Source organism: Dasypus novemcinctus, chromosome 1 (assembly GCF_030445035.2).
Source record: "Dasypus novemcinctus isolate mDasNov1 chromosome 1, mDasNov1.1.hap2, whole genome shotgun sequence".
Taxonomy (NCBI): Eukaryota; Metazoa; Chordata; class Mammalia; order Cingulata; family Dasypodidae; genus Dasypus; species Dasypus novemcinctus.
The window spans coordinates 138,166,553-138,185,487 of NC_080673.1; the positions used below are offsets into that span (position 1 = coordinate 138,166,553).

The 18,935-nt window shown below is 33.6% G+C and overlaps 1 protein-coding gene across 3 annotated transcripts in view; it reads left to right on the plus strand.

Moving 5' to 3' along the window:
- Positions 1 to 18,935, plus strand: part of UBA6 (ubiquitin like modifier activating enzyme 6) — an 85,848-nt gene that overhangs the window by 41,604 nt on the left and 25,309 nt on the right. For all 3 annotated transcript variants that reach the window (XM_004466872.5, XM_058297647.2, XM_071216214.1), the window contains 9 exons: positions 679 to 822; positions 2,157 to 2,224; positions 2,953 to 3,031; positions 3,735 to 3,815; positions 12,657 to 12,734; positions 14,765 to 14,946; positions 16,195 to 16,300; positions 18,473 to 18,562; positions 18,662 to 18,742. In XM_004466872.5, coding sequence (XP_004466929.2) covers positions 679 to 822; positions 2,157 to 2,224; positions 2,953 to 3,031; positions 3,735 to 3,815; positions 12,657 to 12,734; positions 14,765 to 14,946; positions 16,195 to 16,300; positions 18,473 to 18,562; positions 18,662 to 18,742 — 909 coding nt within the window. The remainder of the gene's footprint in view (positions 1 to 678; positions 823 to 2,156; positions 2,225 to 2,952; positions 3,032 to 3,734; positions 3,816 to 12,656; positions 12,735 to 14,764; positions 14,947 to 16,194; positions 16,301 to 18,472; positions 18,563 to 18,661; positions 18,743 to 18,935) is intronic.

Consider the following 18,935-nt stretch of genomic DNA (forward strand, 5'->3'; position numbering starts at 1 on the left):
TTAAAAATACTAATAAAATTTTATTTTGAGAAACATCACTACTCTTCAGTTTTTAAGTATTTGGTAAGTGAGAACTTCTATGATGATTGGCTCTTAGATGAATATGCATTAGTACCATACTCTTAACTTTTTCTAAGCACCTTTTAACTATCTTTTTAACAGTGTATATCCTCATTATTAATCACAATATCTCTTTCATTTTACCACTTAGAGCACAATCTGATGACTCCTTTTTTTAATGATTCATTTAATTTTTATTTATTTTCATTTTATCTAGGTCCAAGGTTTTTCCATATTTTTCATTTAATAACTTTTTTTTACAATTCTGATTATCTCCTTACAAATATTGATTTCACAGAGTTGTTATTTAACAAAAATTATGAATGATAAATATTCCTGTTAATGCTAAATGATGCACTAGTGTAACATAGAAAGTCAAAAAGCAAAATATGGACAGGTTCTGTAAAGGGAAATATTGCCTAAAGTAACATGCAAACAAGGTATTGGGGGTTTTTTTTCTGTTTTTTTTTTTAGGACTTTTTTTAAAAGCTATTTAGTAGGGAGATTGAGTAGCTTATTTAGAAGTTAAGCTTTAATAATTCTCACACTGTCATTGAAATTTTAAATATACTGTTTGAATACTATTAACATTATTGTCTTTAATGGTTTGTGTTTCAGCCTGAAGTAAATGCTCACATTGTGAATTGGCTCTTTTGTACTGCTAAAGGCTTTTTACCCCCACTTGCAGCAGCAGTCGGGGGAATTGCCAGTCAAGAAGTATTGAAAGCTGTGACAGGAAAGTTTTCTCCTTTGTGCCAGTGGGTTAGTTGTATTTTAATATTTCTTAATATTTAAGGTGGAATGCTCCACCCATAAAATGAAGATATGTTATGTATTATAATGTATTACTAATTCATATATTACAAAAGTAACCTAAAAATATTTTTTGGTGCATGAGAGAGTTGGAAGTAGTATGGCACCAAAACATGATTCTGTAATTGAAACTAACAAGGTCATATGTTGGACCTATTGCCATATTACCCAAAATTCCATTTAGAAATGTGTTTCCCTCAACTATGAGTATAAGGGTATAATTTTTCCAATCCTTATATGTTTTATTTGGTCTCCAGTACTTACCTTTCTTGGATTCCCAGGACTCGTCAACAATTTCCATGCAATCTTTTGACATCATGAATTACCAGGTTCCCTTCCTAGTTAAAAACTCGCAAAAGTGGAATACATAGAAATGATAAAGGTTTGAGAACTATATAAAGCAAAAACATCACAAGATGGGAATAAAAACTTTGATTTTTGTTATCACAGGAAAAATTGCAAAGAGAAAGGGTACTCTTAAGGCACTTTGTTTTTAGAAATACTTTAAACATTGTGAATGTAACATTCTTTTTTTTTATGTTAGTTTAAAAAGTACTAACATAATGCTGTTTTGCTTTTATTTTATTTTAACACAGTACAAGTTCAGTAACAAAGTCTGGTTTAGGTACATCTATTAACAGTGAGAAATGTAAATTATTTGTATTATTATGAATTCTGTGTTGTTATAATTAACCATTTGGTCATGTTCAAATTTTGCTAAATAAGTAACATAAATGAATCAGTTCTTTTTTACATTAACTTGTTAATTCTCTTTGTTATTTTTTAAAATGCTGATATTGTGGCTTTCTAGATCATTTTCTCTGTAACATATATAGTTATATATTATGTATATATAGTCAAGATAGAAAATAAAGACTAAGTGCTTTTCAAAAAGCAATCAAATTATTTATTCAAATTGAAATTTACTGAAATTGAATGGTACTTCCAAAGTTTTTATTCAGTTATGAAAAATAGATTTGGAGGTGAAATTTCCTTTTGTTTAAGATTAGAAATGTCATCTCTAGGATAGTTAAGTGGCATGAATCAGGTTATATCATTTAACTGTTTCTTCAGGTTTTACTATCATTTTAATGTGAGATATAGTAATGTATATTTTTAAAAATAATTATATTTGTCATGTTATTTTTGCTTTGAAATGGCATTTTTATCATTTTTTCCTTGATTATTTAATAACTTAAAAACTAGTAGTACTTCAGAAAAAAAAGCTTTTACTAGTGATTTAAATTTTATACATAGTAATTGTTTCTATCTTCTACTTTAAGTTATATATCGAAGCAGCAGATATTGTTGAATCACTAGACAAACCTGAATGTGAAGAATTTCTTCCACGGTAATACTGAAATTTTTGTTGAATTTTCTTAGTTGTTTGTTTTTTAAAGAGGCAACTAGATTAAAACATTTTTGTCTAAATGTGCTTTTGTTTTAGATGGCTTTTCTCCTGTCTAGTTTTTTCTTCTCTAACTTCAGGGGGTTAAGTGTCATAATAATGCCATGCCTTTTAACCATTTTACAAATAATAATGAATATAAAGTTTTAAGTTATAGATTGTGAAAATGGTTCAGCATTCAAAGTACTATATTGATATTAGGTAGAAGAAATTGCTTTATGCAATTTTATTTATATCAGTCATTTCTTAACCTTTTTAGGTCACAAATATCTTTGAGAATGCGATAAAAGCTTATAGACTTAATCTTCCCAGTATTCATATAAACCAAATCTGCCTTCAGTTTAAGTGGGTTAACAATTCCAAAGGCCATTCCTAATCTCCCTTAAATACCTTTATTAATAATCCCTGCCTTAAAGTTTTTTTCTAGATAAACAAACATCACCTTCACGTAAGTCATTTGGATTTATAATATGTCAACTGGAAAAAGAAAAAACCTTTTTCTTAACAGTGCCTTTTGTTTTTCAAATCAGTAGTTTATCTGGTAGGTTAGTAGAAATTCCAAAAGAATATTCTGTTTTAAAGTATACCATAAAATTGGTAAAATGATAAGCTATCTTAATAATATTGTTTATGTCCATCTCTTTTCCTTGATAATTGTTGCTTTTTTTCAGTGGAGATAGGTACGATGCCTTACGAGCCTCCATTGGAGACACTTTATGTCAGAAGTTACAAAATTTGAATATCTTCTTAGTAAGTATGAATAATGATTGCAATAAGTTCAAACTGCTATTGTGTGTCATCAAGTTAATTTATTAAAACAAATTTGAGGGATGCAAATATAGTTCAGTGGTTGAGCATCTGTTTCCCATGTACAAGGTTCCAGGTTCAATCCCTGGTACCTCCAAAAAAAAAAAACAAATTTGAGTCTTAAGTGACCATAGTTCCTAATACAGTAGACATTCAGCAAATATTAAAGCAAGAGTAGACAAACTGTGACCCATAAGCCAATTCCATTCTACTACCTGCTTTGTAAATAAAGTTTTATTGGAACTCAGCCAAGCTCATTCCTTTCTGTATTGTATTGTCTATAGCTGCTTTAGTGTTATGGTAGCAGAATTTAATATTTATAGAAGATCATATGGCTGCAAAGCTGAAATAGTTACTGTCTGGCCCTTTATAGAAAAAAATTTGACCATAATGGAATCTATTATTATGCAGTTTTACTTAAAACTGTAAAGGAAGTCTTAAAAGTAGCTCTGTCCATCAAATGAATTTTGGGAAGTGCCTGAAAACAAGGAATCTTTAACCAAGACATTTATAATGGCATCATAAACCTGTTTATGTTAAATATTTTAAAGACTATGTATTTGTATAACATAGCATTTGAAAAAAATGAAGATGAAATTGCTATTTCCTAATTCTATTTCATTTGATATTTTTCACTTTTCTTTAGGTAGGATGTGGAGCAATTGGCTGTGAAATGTTAAAAAATTTTGCTTTACTTGGTGTTGGCACAGGCAGAAAGAAGGGAATGGTAAGATAGAAATCCGTAAGAGTTAAAAGTCTGTATTTCTGTTGCTGCCCATTTTAAGCTATGTTTCTTTCCTAAAATTGTTAAACAAAAAGTTTTCTGCATTGCCTACCTCATAAAATTATTGTGAAGGTGAGATGTGAAAAGGCCTTTCAAACTGTAAAGCACACTATCATTGTTATTATTTCTGATAAATATTACTTATCACTTGGTAAATAAATCTTTTAAATGAGAGATGCTACCATTAGAAAGTCATGAAGTACTCAGAAGTAGTTTACATTGATTGTGAAACAAAGAAGTTGAAATGATATAAACTTTGGCATACACTTTAAATTCTTAAGACTTTTTTTATAAATGTGAGTTAATAAGTCATATCACATATTTAAATAAAAATATACTCTACTGGTACTGTTTTGTACCAGATGGTAACTAGCTTCCCAATGTAGTGATTTCATAGCTTTGTCATGGTAACAAGCAGAGTGACTTAATTTAATGACTAAATTTTATATATTTCATATTTTTAAGTTTGTTAAATATTGGTTTATTATACTGCTTTGAAAAGGCTTTCATTAGTATTCTACTTTTAAGTAAATGGTCTACATTTATATTATCACTAGTTATTATTTTCTAAATTGTGTTCCACAAACAGCTATTTGGTCTAGTGGTTTTAAAAGACATTCCTTAAAAAATGAAATCCTTGGTTACTTAAATTTGGAAATCACCAGAATACTTTATATCCTGGCCAGTCCACAATGCTTATCAGCATATAAAGATCAGGAAATTAAATGTAATGGAGAAACTTCAGGTAATAAAACAAAGTAAATTAATGTGACTAGACCTCCACTCTACTGCAAACACCTAAACATGCACTATAAGTTACAAAAAAAAGTGTTTACAAATGTAGCCAACCTGTAAAAAAGGAAATAGAAATCCAGATGCTAGAAACCAATAGAGAAATTAAATCCTGAGCTGAAAATCATGTGACTCATGAGTATTTCCAATTTGACTATCCACATAATATCTTTAAGTGGCAAAGGGAATCACTCATGAGAAATTGAAACTTAAAACATGCACCACACTGTTGTTATGTATTCCAAAATTGTACTGCATAAAAACCCCAAGCAGAGAAATAAATATAACAGATTAAGGACCATTGACACCTCCAGGACTCTGGCTAAAGCACAACTACATCCTGATGATAATTACATGTCCAGAGTACAGGGGACTATGCAGAAAAATCAACATCCATTCAAGACCATTCACAGTAAAAAAAAATTACAGAGGGACCACCACTTAAAAGAATCAGCAGAGACATATAGAAGAATTAGTCCCCTAAGAACTACAGATAATTTAAAAATCTAATAAATAATAGAAATATTTATAGATAATAAAAAAAAACTTTAAAGTTTAAAATGATTAAAGATATAGAGGATGGAAACATGAGAAAAACACAAAGCACTGAAGATTTTTACAAAAAGCAAATAAAAGTTTCTATAGATTCAGTTGGGCAATACTGAAGTAACCTCATCAAAAGATTCTGTTATAATGAGTTCACACGAAAAGAAATGAATTAAAATTATGTTTTTCTCAGATACATAACAACCCACCACAGAACTGCCCACACAAGATAATGTGGGCAGTGCATAAAACAAGGGTAAGCAGAGGCATTCATCAATATTCTTTGATTTAAAAAAGCATAGATTTGAAAAACCTCTAAAATAATACATTTGCAAGTGGAGTGGTTAAAAATAGGTGTTAATGAAATGTTATCCATCAGTATCATGGAAAGTGAAAGGAAGAGTTCCATGTCAAATTGTTCAAAAGGATAGCGATTTTAATTAATTGTCACATGTGCGTGTTAAAAAATTAAGTATAATTACTGTATTAGTCAAAGGGGTGCTGATGCAAAATACCAGAAATTGGTTGGTTTTTATAAAGGGTATTTATTTAGGGCAGGAGCTTACAGATACCCGGCCATAAAGCATAAGTTACTTCCCTCACCAAAGTGTATTTGGAGCAAGATGGCTGCCAACATCTGCGAGGCTTCAGGCTTCCTGGGTTCCTATGTTCCTAGAGCTGGCTTTTCTCTGGGTTCAAGGTTCCTTCGTTCCTGGGCTCTTTCCTCTGTGTGCTGGCTTCCCAGAGCTCTAGTTTAAATCTTCATCAAATTCCAACACCAAAACTCCAACATCAGAAAAACCCTCAACTCTGTTCTTTGCCATGCCTTTTATCTGTGAGTCCCCACCCACCAAGGGGTGGGTAATCAACGCCCTAATCATAATTCAGTCATACCCAGGTACAGATCATATTACAAGCATAATCCATTATTTCCTTTTGGAATTCATCAATAATGTTAAACTGCTGCACTCCACCCTCTGAATTCCAAAAAGACATTACAATACTAAAAAGAAAAAAACCCTTAAATCAGTTACCATGCAAGTACTAAATCATATCACACTCAGTTTAAAGAAATACAGTTTGTCTTGGGACAAAGCCCATTCTGCTATAGACCTCTGAAATTTACAAAATAATTCATCTGCTTCCAATAGAAATGGACAGACATAGGATAAACATTTTCATTACAATAAGGAGAAACATGAGTCATGGGTCCTCTACAGTTCAGTAAACCTGCAGGGCATCCTCCATTTGATTTCATTCTTAGAGTCATTCTTAAGATGATGGTTTCTTCTCCTTGTTGCCTTATGGGGAACACCCACCCTTTCCACATGTTTGCCCAATGGCCATTTTCTTGGTTCCACCCTCATCAAGCATCTGGGTGTTAACCAAGCTCCAGACCTCTTCCTCCAAGAGTGTTGAGGTGATTGCCACACCTTCCCCAATCTTTGGGCTAGAGTCTTAACTTCCCTAGTGTAGTGAAGTGAAGACAACATTCCCCCTAACCTTTGGCATATAGGCTCAACCCTCTCAGAGTAATGAGTTGACCACCTGGCCTTCCCTAACCTTTGGGGGACAGGTTCACCTCTCTCAAACCTGTAGGGTGCTGACCTTAACTACCCTAATCCTTGTGGAATATGCTACAGTCTCTCTGTACCCTGGGGTGGTAAAACTCCCAGAACACTGGGCAGGAACATCCACCCTCTTCAACTGCTGGAGCAAACTCACCCTCTCTATACACATGGGTGGGGTTCCTCTCTTGGCCCAAGGCAATGTCTTAATTTCCGATCTCAGTTTCCATGGTTTTCTTAAAGCTGTTTCTCCTTCAGTCTTTTGTTTCCATATCCTTTTTCATTCCAGACTGACAATGGTTTTATTCATAAAGCTCTCTCAAAAAGTCTCTTGGTATAGCATACAGGAAGCAGGGGTCCAAGCCATCAGACAGTAAGACTTTCCACAAGTCTTTCTGACATAACTGCATCTTCAATCTTGACTTAACAGTTCCAAGTTTAGTTAAATCCTCCAGTGGGGCACTTTTCATCTGGGAGCTTGATTTCCAGAGACTTGGAATGTCTAGAATCAGTTTCTGTTTTCTTTGTGCCCAACAGTTCAGTCCTCAGCATATTTCTCTTGTCTAGAGTTTTGCTATAAGCTGCAAGGAGACGCCAAGCTGCATTCTCCAGGTTTACTTCAGAAATTTCTTCAGCTAAATGCCCAGACTCACCATTTTCAAATTCTGCCTTCCATAAAACACCAGGAATTAATCTTGCTGAATTTTCTGCAACTTTAAAACACAGATCACCTTTCCTCCAATTTCCAGTAATAGTTTCATCATTTACTTCTAAGGCATCATAAAAAGTCTCTTTGGCATCCATATTGCTATCAACAGTCTCTTCAGAGCAATGTAGGTCTTTTCTTTCAAGCATCTCATAATTCCTTACCCATTTATAAAACCATTCCAGCATTTTGGTAATTGCAAAAGCACTTCCCTACTCCTCAGTACCCAAATTCTGTATTAGTCAGCCAAAGGGGTGCTGATGCAAAATACCATCAATAATATTAAACTGCTGCAACTACTAAAAGAATAAAAGTAGACATTTCCCTTTCAAACCAGTTGCAAGGGTAGACATCAACAAAAAATTAGTCCGATAGAAGGCAGTTGGAAATAAAATGGGAAAAGGTAAAAGAAAAACTTTATATCAGTAATTAGAATAATTAAAATTTTTGTTAAAAGAAATTTTCTGTTTGGTGTTTTTTTTGGCTCTTTAAAAGAGATGATCATGTAGAAATATTGAAAATAAGAAACAATAAATGAGGGGGAATAACAGCTAAAAGTAAGTATATGTGTTTGTAGAACAACAATCAACATCTAGCAGTAGTAACAGTGTAAGAAATATTCCTAGACAAACCTTGTGTACAGATACTAACTTAATACATTTCAAATAATAAGTGACAAATGCATTATAAATACTCTTCAGATTATTTTGGTTCTGTTTACTTTCATCTCATGTACTTTAGCACTGGTGTCTGCAAACTTTCTCAAAGTGCCCGTTTGTAAATGTTTAGGCTTGTACCTCATATGGTTTCTTTGACAGCTCTTCAGCTCTGCTGTTGTAGTATGAAAGCAACCATAAACAATACATAAACCAATGGGCATGACATTGTTTCAGTAAAACTTTATTTATAAAAACTGGCAGCCACTCCACACTGTAGTTTGCAGATCTCTTGTTTCAGTAGGAGTTTCTTTCAAATTGAATCATAGGTATTCTTCCGAAAGTTAGTTAAGATTAAAAACAAATATCATGAAGAAAACCAGCAAGATGGTGGCAGAGTAGGGAGCTCCTAGAGTCAGCTCCTGCTACAGGCAGTTAGCAAACATCCAGAGCTCTCTGGAGCTAGCTGAAGCACCTGTTTGGGTGCTCCAGGAGGCTAGAAGAGCATCTTGCAATGTCCTTGGGGGAGTGGAAGGAGGCGACTACCCGTTTGCAGAGAAGACTCATAAGTAGAGCACTCCAGGCCACGGAGGGTGGTGCCCATCTGCCGCTGGAGGCACAAGCTGCCTCAGGAGCTGTTCCGCAGCTGGAATTGAAAGCTCCACTTCCCCATAACGGGGGAGGAAGAGACGGTTTCAGCTATGATGAGGAAATTCAGTGGGCTACAGTATGATTCTGAGAACAGCCAAGGTTTGAGCCTGTCCAGGGCAGAAAGAGGCCAAGAACTGCCATCTTAACTCCACACCTGGCACAAGGGGAAGCGGGTCGGACTGAAAATCCCAGTGCCACCTCCCGCAGGCCTCTCTGGGAAATTAACTGGCCAAGCCGCAAAGGCCAGTGATTGTCCTATACTGGCGGCATGAGCCACCCCAGGAGCTGCTCTGTGAAGGGAATTAGAAGCTCCATTTCCCAGAAAGAGGAGGAGGAGACAGTAGGCTGCTGATTTCACTACTAACTGGGAGACTTTGCTGGCTAAGAGATAACCCTGGGAACAGCTGGGGTTAGAACCAGCCCAGGTCACTAGGGTGACTGTGGTGAATTTGGACCCGCACTGCATAGATTGCTGCCCACATCTGCAGCTCCATCCCTGCCCCAGGCAGGGGAGAAAGGAGCTTGAAACTTCGTCAGTCTCTCTGGGCAACTACAGGCTAGGCCTACATGACTTGTATTATTCCACACAGCTGTGACTTTGTCGTACTAAAGAGAAAAACTGCACCCAGAAAAAATACTAGTAAGCCAGACGCGAAGCATCAACAAAAAATTACAATCCACACCAAGAAACAGGAAGCTATGGCCCAGTTAAAGAAACAAGATAAGCCTCCAAATGACATAAAGGAGTTGAGACAACTAATCATAGATGTTCAAACAAATCTTAATAAATTCAATGAAATGGCTAAAGTGATTAAGGATATTAGGAAGACATTGGATGAGCACAAAGAAGAATTTGAAAGCATCCATAGAAAAATAGCAGATCTTATGGGAATGAAAGGTGCAATCATGAAATTTAAAAAACATCGGAATCATTTAGTAGCAGATTTGAGGAGGCAGAAGACAGGATTGGTGAGCTTGAAGAAATGGCCTCTGAAAGTGAACATAGAAAAAAACAGATGGGCTCGGGTTTGAAACAGCTCGCAAGTCTGGCCAGCAGTCAATAAACCATTTTTGCTTCTCAAAAAAAAAAAAAAGAGCAGATGAAGAAAAGAATGGAAAAAATTGAACAAGGTCTCAGGGAACTAAATGACAGCAAAAAGCATGCAAACATATGTGTCATGGGGATCCCAGAAGGAGAAGAGAAGGTAAAAGGGGCAGAAGGAATATTTAAAGAAATAATGGTAGAAATTTCCCAACCCCATTGAAGAACATAGATATCCCTGTCCAAGAAGCACAATGTACTCCCATCTAAAAAAATCCAGATAGACCAACTCCAAGACACGTACTCATCAGAATGTCAAAGGCCAAAGAAAGAATTCTGAGGGCAGCAAGAGAAAAGCAATGCATAACCTATAAGGGATATCCAATAAGATTAAGTGCAGATTTCTCACCAGAAACCATGGAGGCAAGAAGACAGTGGTCTGATATATTTAAGATACTAGAAGAGAAAAACTTCCAGCCAAGAATCTTATATCCAGCAAAACTGTCTTTCAAAAATGAGAGTGAAATTAGAATATTCACAAATAAACAGAAATTAAGAGAATTTCTAATCAAGAGACCAGAATTTCTGGAAATGCTAAAGGGTGTGCTAAAACCTGAAAAGACAGGAGAGAAGGGCCTGAAAGAGAGTCTAGAAATTAAGATTCTATCAATAAAAGTAACTAAAAGTGTCAAAAGAGTGGTGAAAATAAAATGACAGATAAAACTCAAATAGGAATAAACTTAACCAATGATGTAAGGCATTTGTATTCAGAAAACTGCAACTCAATATTAAATCAGAAAACCTTTAAATAACTGGAAGAACATTTCATGCTCATGGACTGGAAGACTAGATGTCATTAAGATGTCAGTACTACTCAAATTGATATGCAGATTTAATGCAATCCTGATAAAAATTGCACCAGCATTAAAGAAAAAAATTGAAAACACGATCATTAAATTTATTTGGAAGGATAAGAAGTCCTGAATAGCCAGATACATCATAAAAAGGAAAAGTGAACCCTCATCTCCAGAGTTTAAATAGTTTTCCCTACCTATAGTGGTAAAAACAGCATGGTACTGGCCTAAAGACAGACACAGTAGACCAATGGAACCAAATTTATGGTTCAGAAACAGACCCTCACAGGTATGGTCAAGTGATTTTTGACTAGCCTGTCAAAACTCACACAACACAGCTCAGGCAGAACAATCCATTCCACAAATGGTGCTAAAAGAACTGGACATCCATAGCTGAAAGAAGGAAAGAGGTCCCCTATCTCACACCTTATCCCAAAACTAACTCCAAATGGATCAAAAAACTAAAAAGCAAGAACCATAAAACTTCCCAGAAGAAACTGTAGGAAAATATCTTCAAGACCTGGTGGTAGGTGTTGGATTCATAAAGGAAATAAGAGAAGGACTGAATGGGCTTCTGATGTTTAGTGTATGTAGAAGTTTTAATTTAGCTTTACTGTAAAATTGTGGACATGTATAGAGTGGATGGTAACACATAGTAACAGCTAGTTTATAAATGGGGATGTGATTGAAATTGGTAGTCTAGTTATGTAAATGCCAGTTGACAGAATACTTGAGAATAATCTAGGAACTGGATAGCACAGTGAACCAAGAGGTGGGTGAGAATTGTGGTTGATGGTACATATGCAAGAGTGTCCTCTGTTAGCTAGAACAAATGTATATCACTATTGCAGGGTGTTAGGCATGTGGAGAAGCATGGGAAAAATACAGCTGGAGTGACCTATGGACTGTGGTTAGTAGTAATAATACAATATTCTTGCATCTATGCAAAAGATGTACTGTGTTGATACTGAGACAGAATGGAAAATGTGAGCCAATTGTATACTATGGATATGGCAATAATCAGATGATATTATCTGTAGCAAATGATATACCACATTGTGATGTGTTGATGGAGGGGTGTTTGGGAATTTTACACATGTGCATGATTGTTTTATAAGTTTTACAACTTATGTCATAAAAATATATGAAAAATAATAGGGTGGGTTAAGGGAAAAAACACACCAAATGTAAGATAAAAACTATGATTTGACAGCATTCTTTCATAGTTTGTAACAAACGTTTCATGACAATGCAAGGTGTTTGTGGAGTGTTGATATAGGGGACCCCTCTGTGATATGCATGTTTGCTTTGTAAGTTCACAACTTTTACTATACACTTAATTATTTATGTATGTTCATATGTAAATGATATAAAGATAATAATCAGATTGGTTAGGGGAAAAATACTTTGTTTAGTAGTAATATTTTGACAGTGCTCTTTAATCATTAGTTAAAAACATTTAAAAGCAGTGCAAGTTATTGGTAGGGTGAGATGTTATATGTTTGTTTGATGTTATATATGTTTGTTTTGTTAAGTTCACAGCTATTATACATTTATTGTTTATGTTTATGTATGAGTGATATATTTCAATAAATTTTTTTTAAAAAGAAAAATATAAATTTAGAAAGGCATGTTACCTGCTCTATTAGCAACCCATTACATATTTCTAAAAGGTAATTCTGGTTTGTAGCCATTTTTATGGTAAAAAAATTAGAAGAATGTTTTGAACAGGATTGCATTTGGGTCAACTATTTTGTTTGATATGCTCCTATAGTAAACATTAATTATAATTAAATATGGGTATTAAAAGATTAGTATTAGTAATCATTTTTGAATATTTGTATCCTTATAACATTTACCAGCCACAATAATTTAGAATAACTTAGGGGGAACGTTTTAAACATTGAAAAAACAAAATAGATTAAAATTTATCTGTTATGTAATCTCAGGCAGTTTCCTTTCTTGATAGGTTACAGTTTCAGATCCAGACTTGATAGAAAAATCCAACTTGAATAGGCAGTTCCTATTTCGTCCCCATCACATACAGGTATGTTGTTATTCTGTTTCAAATTTAAATCATCCATTTTGTTATATAACAGAGAAGAGAGTTCTTTTTTAATAAATAGAAAATGGTGCTTGAACAATGATACAATGGTCTTTTATTTTATTAGAATCTCTCGGGTGTGGGGAATGGGAGGAAGAGATGAGATGTGGAGGCGTTTTCAGGACTTGGAGCTGTCCTGGGTGGTGCTGCAGGGACAATTACCGGACATTATATGTCCTCCCATGACCCCCTGGATGGAACGTGGGAGAGTGTGGGCTATGGTGTGGACCATTGACCATGAGGTGCAACTATGCTCAGAGATGTATTCACCAAATGCAATGAATGTCTCATGATGATGGAGGAGAATGTTGCTATGGGGGAAGGAGTGGGGGGGGGACAGTATATGGAGACCTCGTATTTTTTTAATGTAATATTTAAAAAATGAATAAAGACAAAAAAATAAAAAATTTAAAATTTAAAAAATGTAAAAAAACTCTCAAAGTGATCAAATAATGAGTATAAAATACAATTATTTTTTATTTTTATATAAAAGTTGGTTTTTGCATTCATTTTGTATATTATAATCTGAGTTGTCAAGCATAAGCAGTTTTTTTTAATCATTAAAGTGTATATTTAATTTTTTGAGATTGAGAATATGGAAATAGGTTTTCTATAATTGGAAGTTTAATAGACAATGTATTTAGAACTTTTTTGGTCTCTTTTCAAAAAAGTAAAATTTAGCACTTACATTTTTTTTTATCTTGTTTGACTAATATCTCTTTTCATTATAAAATAATACTTATTCTTAGCTTTCTTTTTTACAGAGATAAAAATGTTTTAAGTCAGGAAAGAAGGCATTTTAGTCACGCAAATTTGTTTTTACTTTAGAAAAGTTTTTTCCCTTTACTATTCACTATTCAACAACTCCTTGGCAACTTATTAAACTAAGCTTGGGAATGTTATGAACAGAGAAATAATTAAAGTAAGTGGCATAAAATGTTAACCTAATTGCCTTACCTTTCTAAATATAAAGAAGTAACAGAGTCTCTTATGATCTAAAATATGTCACAAAATCCATTTGTTTAACTTTGTGCATTTTACTTAAAGAACTCCTATAACTAACTTTTGATTTACTGAATTCTAATATAGTTTCAGATTTGTATACTTACAGCACTGAGAAATGAAACATGTCAGCCTAATAATGTGAGAAGAGAAAGAAATATCATTAAAACTAGATATAGAATTCAAACAGAATGGTCTATAGATATTTTAATATCAGAGCCATTACTCACTTATAAACTTTGATAACACACTGAACCTGACACTACATGATTTACTAATGATCACTAAATCCTAACCAAAAAAAAAAAAAAAAAAGAATGCATTATATTTAGATTCCTCCTTTTTAATAAAAGTTTTCAGTACTTGGGAGTGGATGTAGCTAAAGTGGTAGACTACCTGCTTCCCATGTACAAGTTCCCAGATTTGAGCCCCTGTATCTCCTAAAATCAAAACAAAACAAAACAAAAAACTGTTAATTGTGGGAACAGATGTAGCTCAGTGATTGAGCCCTTGCTTCCCATGTACAAGATCCTAGGTTCAATCCCCGGTACTTCCTAAACAAATAAAAAATTTCAGTACTAAAAGTGGTAAACTCTCCTATCTATAAGAGCTTATTTTCTGCAGACTCTGGCTCTCCAATATTGTATTGTGTTTATTCTCATTTTTTTCTAGGCACTTATCCAATTTAAACATCATTACTTGGGAAAACTGTACTTTTGGACTTTTAGCTAATATTTTAAGAACTCTAAAGTATTTACATGTAAAGTAGAGGTTGTTGAGGTTTTTATCAATAATGTTTAATTTATTACAGTGAATATAATTTCCACAAACCAAAAATGAAAATTGGTCTCATTACTTTACTCTTATCACATATATATATTCCAAGATGGTAATAATGTGTATATTTTATTATAGTCTCGTTTAATATTTATGCCTTCTGTTTCTTAAAGAATTGGTTTTTATTTGTTTAGAAACCTAAAAGCTATACCGCTGCTAATGCAACCTTGAAAATAAATCCTCACTTAAAGATAGAGGCACACCTGAACAAAATATGTCCAGCCACTGAGACCATTTACAATGATGAGTTCTTCACTAAGCAAGATATAATTATTACAGCATTAGATAATGTGGAAGCCAGGAGATACGTAGACAGGTATGTATGTTTTTTAAATTAAGGTTTATAAAAAAAGTTTCTTTTGTTTTCACTATTTCCCACATCTGGTAACTGGAAAGTACTGGATTTTTTTATTACCCTTTATGTTCCTATTATTGTACTTCTCAACCCAAACCCATTGGTGATTTTCCATTGTACTTAAGATAAAATCCAAAATCCGTAAAGTAACCTAAATGGTTTTTGTGGAATACCTATCACCTATCCACCCCTCCAGGTTAAAATTTGCAAGCTCCTCCCTCACTCCCCTTATTCCAGCTACACATGCCCTCTTTCAGGTCTTACAAGGCATTCTGCACTTTTCTCCCTCTGGAACTTGCATCATCCATCAGCCTTGGAAATTATATTTCTCTTGCTATAAAACTCCTGACCTGTGCTCTTAAACTGGCTTAGTTTTTTTCCCCTTATCTTCAAGTTTCATCCTACACATTTCTTCAAAGAGACTTTCTTTAACCCCCAAATTTAAATAATATACTCCGATGGTAATCTTTCACAGCATGCTGTACTTTTTTCTTCATAGCACTTACTTTTGTTATGTTTATTATCTGTCTCCTTCACCAAATCATTTAGTAACCATTTATTTTTCCCAAGCTGTATCCTCAATATCCAATACATGATTCTGTTAATTGAATGAGTAGATGAGTGATTGTATAATATGAAATCCTGACATAATCTTTCTTAGGTCTTTATATGAGTCCTTAACATAAGGGTGCTAGAGCAAATACGTCAACAGAGGGGAAATAAATTACCAATTGAGAACTGCAGTGGAAATTTTAGAATCTTAGGCAGAAGAGGAAAATTAAAGAAAGAAACCTTAAATAAAGTGTATAAAATGTAAATTTGTGAGTATCTAGAAAGAGGGCTAATATCATTTGGGATAAAGAAAGCATTGAGAAAATAATATTGGAGTAGAAAAACTGTAGTTTGAAAATAACCAAAGAAAAAGTAGAAAACGAGAGAAGAAAGGCTAACATAGTTGAGAATTGACCTAGAGAAAGAACATTAACAAAGCTTAAGATTTTGTAGTAGAAGTAGAAGAGCGAGACAAAACTTACTAGGTTGAGCAATCAGATTTGTGGTCAGCAAGTGAATAGGTTGTTTGGTAGTAGTGTGTCTTTCCTAAAATACTGCGTTCAAGCTTCTATGAAATTGTCAATGGAAAGTAGCAGTGAGTCTTCTGCTTACATTGTTATATCTCAATATTTGTTACCTATTTATCTTTTCAAATAGCCGTTGTTTAGCAAATCTAAGACCACTCTTAGATTCTGGAACAATGGGCACTAAGGGACACACTGAAGTTATTGTGCCTCATTTGACTGAATCCTATAATAGTCATGTAAGTGAACCAAGATTTTGAAATAAATGTCTCTCTTCTTTATATCTTGTATTTCTTTTGCCTTCATCAATTAACAAATTATTTTAACTTTCCTAATCCTTCAGCTTTTGTTTTACCAATGATGCTCATATATATGTGCATGTACATTTTTATAACTGAAGTTTTTATTTTCTTTGTATCAAAATTTTGTTTCTGGTCTTTCTGGATTGTTTCTCTATACTATGTATTCCTTAGAGGTGCTTGGTTTAGTTTTCTAACCTTTCAGTTTAAGTAGATTGCTTGATAAGAACAAGTAAACTATTAGATTAAGAGAAGTGTCAACAAAGACATAAAATTTATATCACTTTGCCAATCTACTTTTATTATGTTAGACATTAGCTGGCATATAAAGAATAAAGAAAGTGAGTTTAGTTATTGTGCACTAATGCTAATGCTGCTTACTTAGGTTCACTATTCTCATCCCTAGCATGCATATCAGAAATAACTGTGAAACTTGATAAAAGTACAAATACTGGTGGCCTACCCAGAATATTACTGAAGAATCAGTGTCCCCAAAGGTGGGACCACAGCATTCATCTTAGTTTGCCAGGGTTGCTATAACAAATACCACATCCTGGTTGGCTTAAATAACAGGAATTTGTTCTCTCAGAGTTAGAGAGAACAAATGTCCAAGATCAAGGTATCGGCAGGCTGTGCTTTCTCTGTAGCATTCTGTGGTCATTTGCTGGCAATGAGTCTCTGCCATCATCACATGTGACCAGTCCCCTACTGTCATCTTGTGTTCCTACTTCCATGTCCAAATTTCCTTTTTAAGGATACTTGTTAAGTACTCCAGCATACTGGATTATGGTACACCCTGTTTCAGTTTGGCCTCATCTTACAGGATCTTTGAAGCGCTCATGTAGAAAAGAGTTCACACCACAGGCCCAGAGGTTAGGACATAAACCGTGTCCTTTGTGGTAGACATGATTCAACCTACCACAGCATCTGTTTCTATGTATAGGTCTATATATATATGTAACATACATACACAGATATATATATATGTTCTAATGTATTTTATATAGATATAGGTGTAGCTTATTTTTTTAATCCCCACAAATGATTTTGAGAAACTACCAAAGTTGAAAACTGCTGACCTAAAAAATAATTGTAGGCTTTCAGATTTAAAAAATAAAAGATAAACCCAAGCTATAAAATTGAACGAATATATTTTACAAGCATATGCATCCTTTTATTTGGCCTGGTAAAATTTTTAATGTTTTAGAACATTTATTGTTTTCCCATTTACTCTCAGGAAATCAAAAATTTATATCAAATGACAACCTGGTAATAGACTAAATTGACAATTTGTTTAAAGGAAATTAGATGAAGAAAATTGTGATAAGTGGATGTTCATATATTGGAAGATTTTCAAGGTAGAGAATGTTAGAATTCTAAATGTTCCCGTGATTCTCTCATTCTCTACATCTTTCCCAAACCTTCTTCTGTATCCTCATATTCCATACTCATAAATCTAGTATATACTACTTTCTTCTACTTTTCTGTTTTGCCTTATAAAATATTTAGTGACATTTATTAGAAAAGCAAACTTAAATATAAAAGTCTAAGTAAGAAGAGACAAAGTTGTTCATTTTAGATTTGGGTAAGCCCATAAGCCAAAGCAAAATGTCTCCTAAAATAGAATGTGCATTTATTTATTAATACTTGTTCCACTTAAGACAGCATAGGCATTTGTCATTTATTTAATACACACTTTCTGCAGAAAACCATACCAAGCATCAAGGATATGATCACTGCTCCCAAATATTTTTATCCATGAATGCTAAAAGCATTGTTTTGGGGGGTGCTTGAATTACTTTTTAAACTAGAAAGTACTAAAAAATTGCAAATGTCCCTTTGTCCCTTTTATTCTCGGAAAAGCAAAATGAATTATATATGGTGCCACATGAGTGCATTGATAATAATTAGAGTTCATCCTTGTTTTACATTGCTATTAACCAAGAGTTTAGGTGTCAAAAGAATTAACTTTTTCTATTCTAATTGCTTAGAAGAAAAAATATATACAAATCTACAATTAGATTTTATTATTTAATGGTTTGAAAACATTCTGGAGTAAATCCAATCAATAAAAAATTGCCATTGCTTCTCTTATCATATTTTCTTAATTAGCGGGATCCCCCAGAAGAGGAAATACCATTTTGTACTTTAAAATCCTTCCCAGCTGCTATTGAACATACTATACAGTGGGCAAGAGATAAGGTAAAAGTTTCTTTTTGGAGGAATTTGTATTCTTTGAAGTAGGAAAGGAGATATTTCCAACTTCTAAACAAACATCTATTTTTAATTTTTCCCTACTAGTTTGAAAGTTCCTTTTCCCACAAACCTTCATTGTATAACAAGTTTTGGCAAACCTACTCATCTGCAGAAGACGTCTTGCAGGTAAAAATTAATACTTTTTAATACAACTGTAGCACTTTGTGTTAATGTAATCTTATTTTCAAATTGCCTAGAAATAGTTGACTTTCTCTTCTTAAAGAATGATTATAATATTATTGTACATAGTAAGTGAGATGACGCATCAGTAATCTTGAAATTAGCTGCTCATAAATGACCCACAAAGCAGTGATTTCAC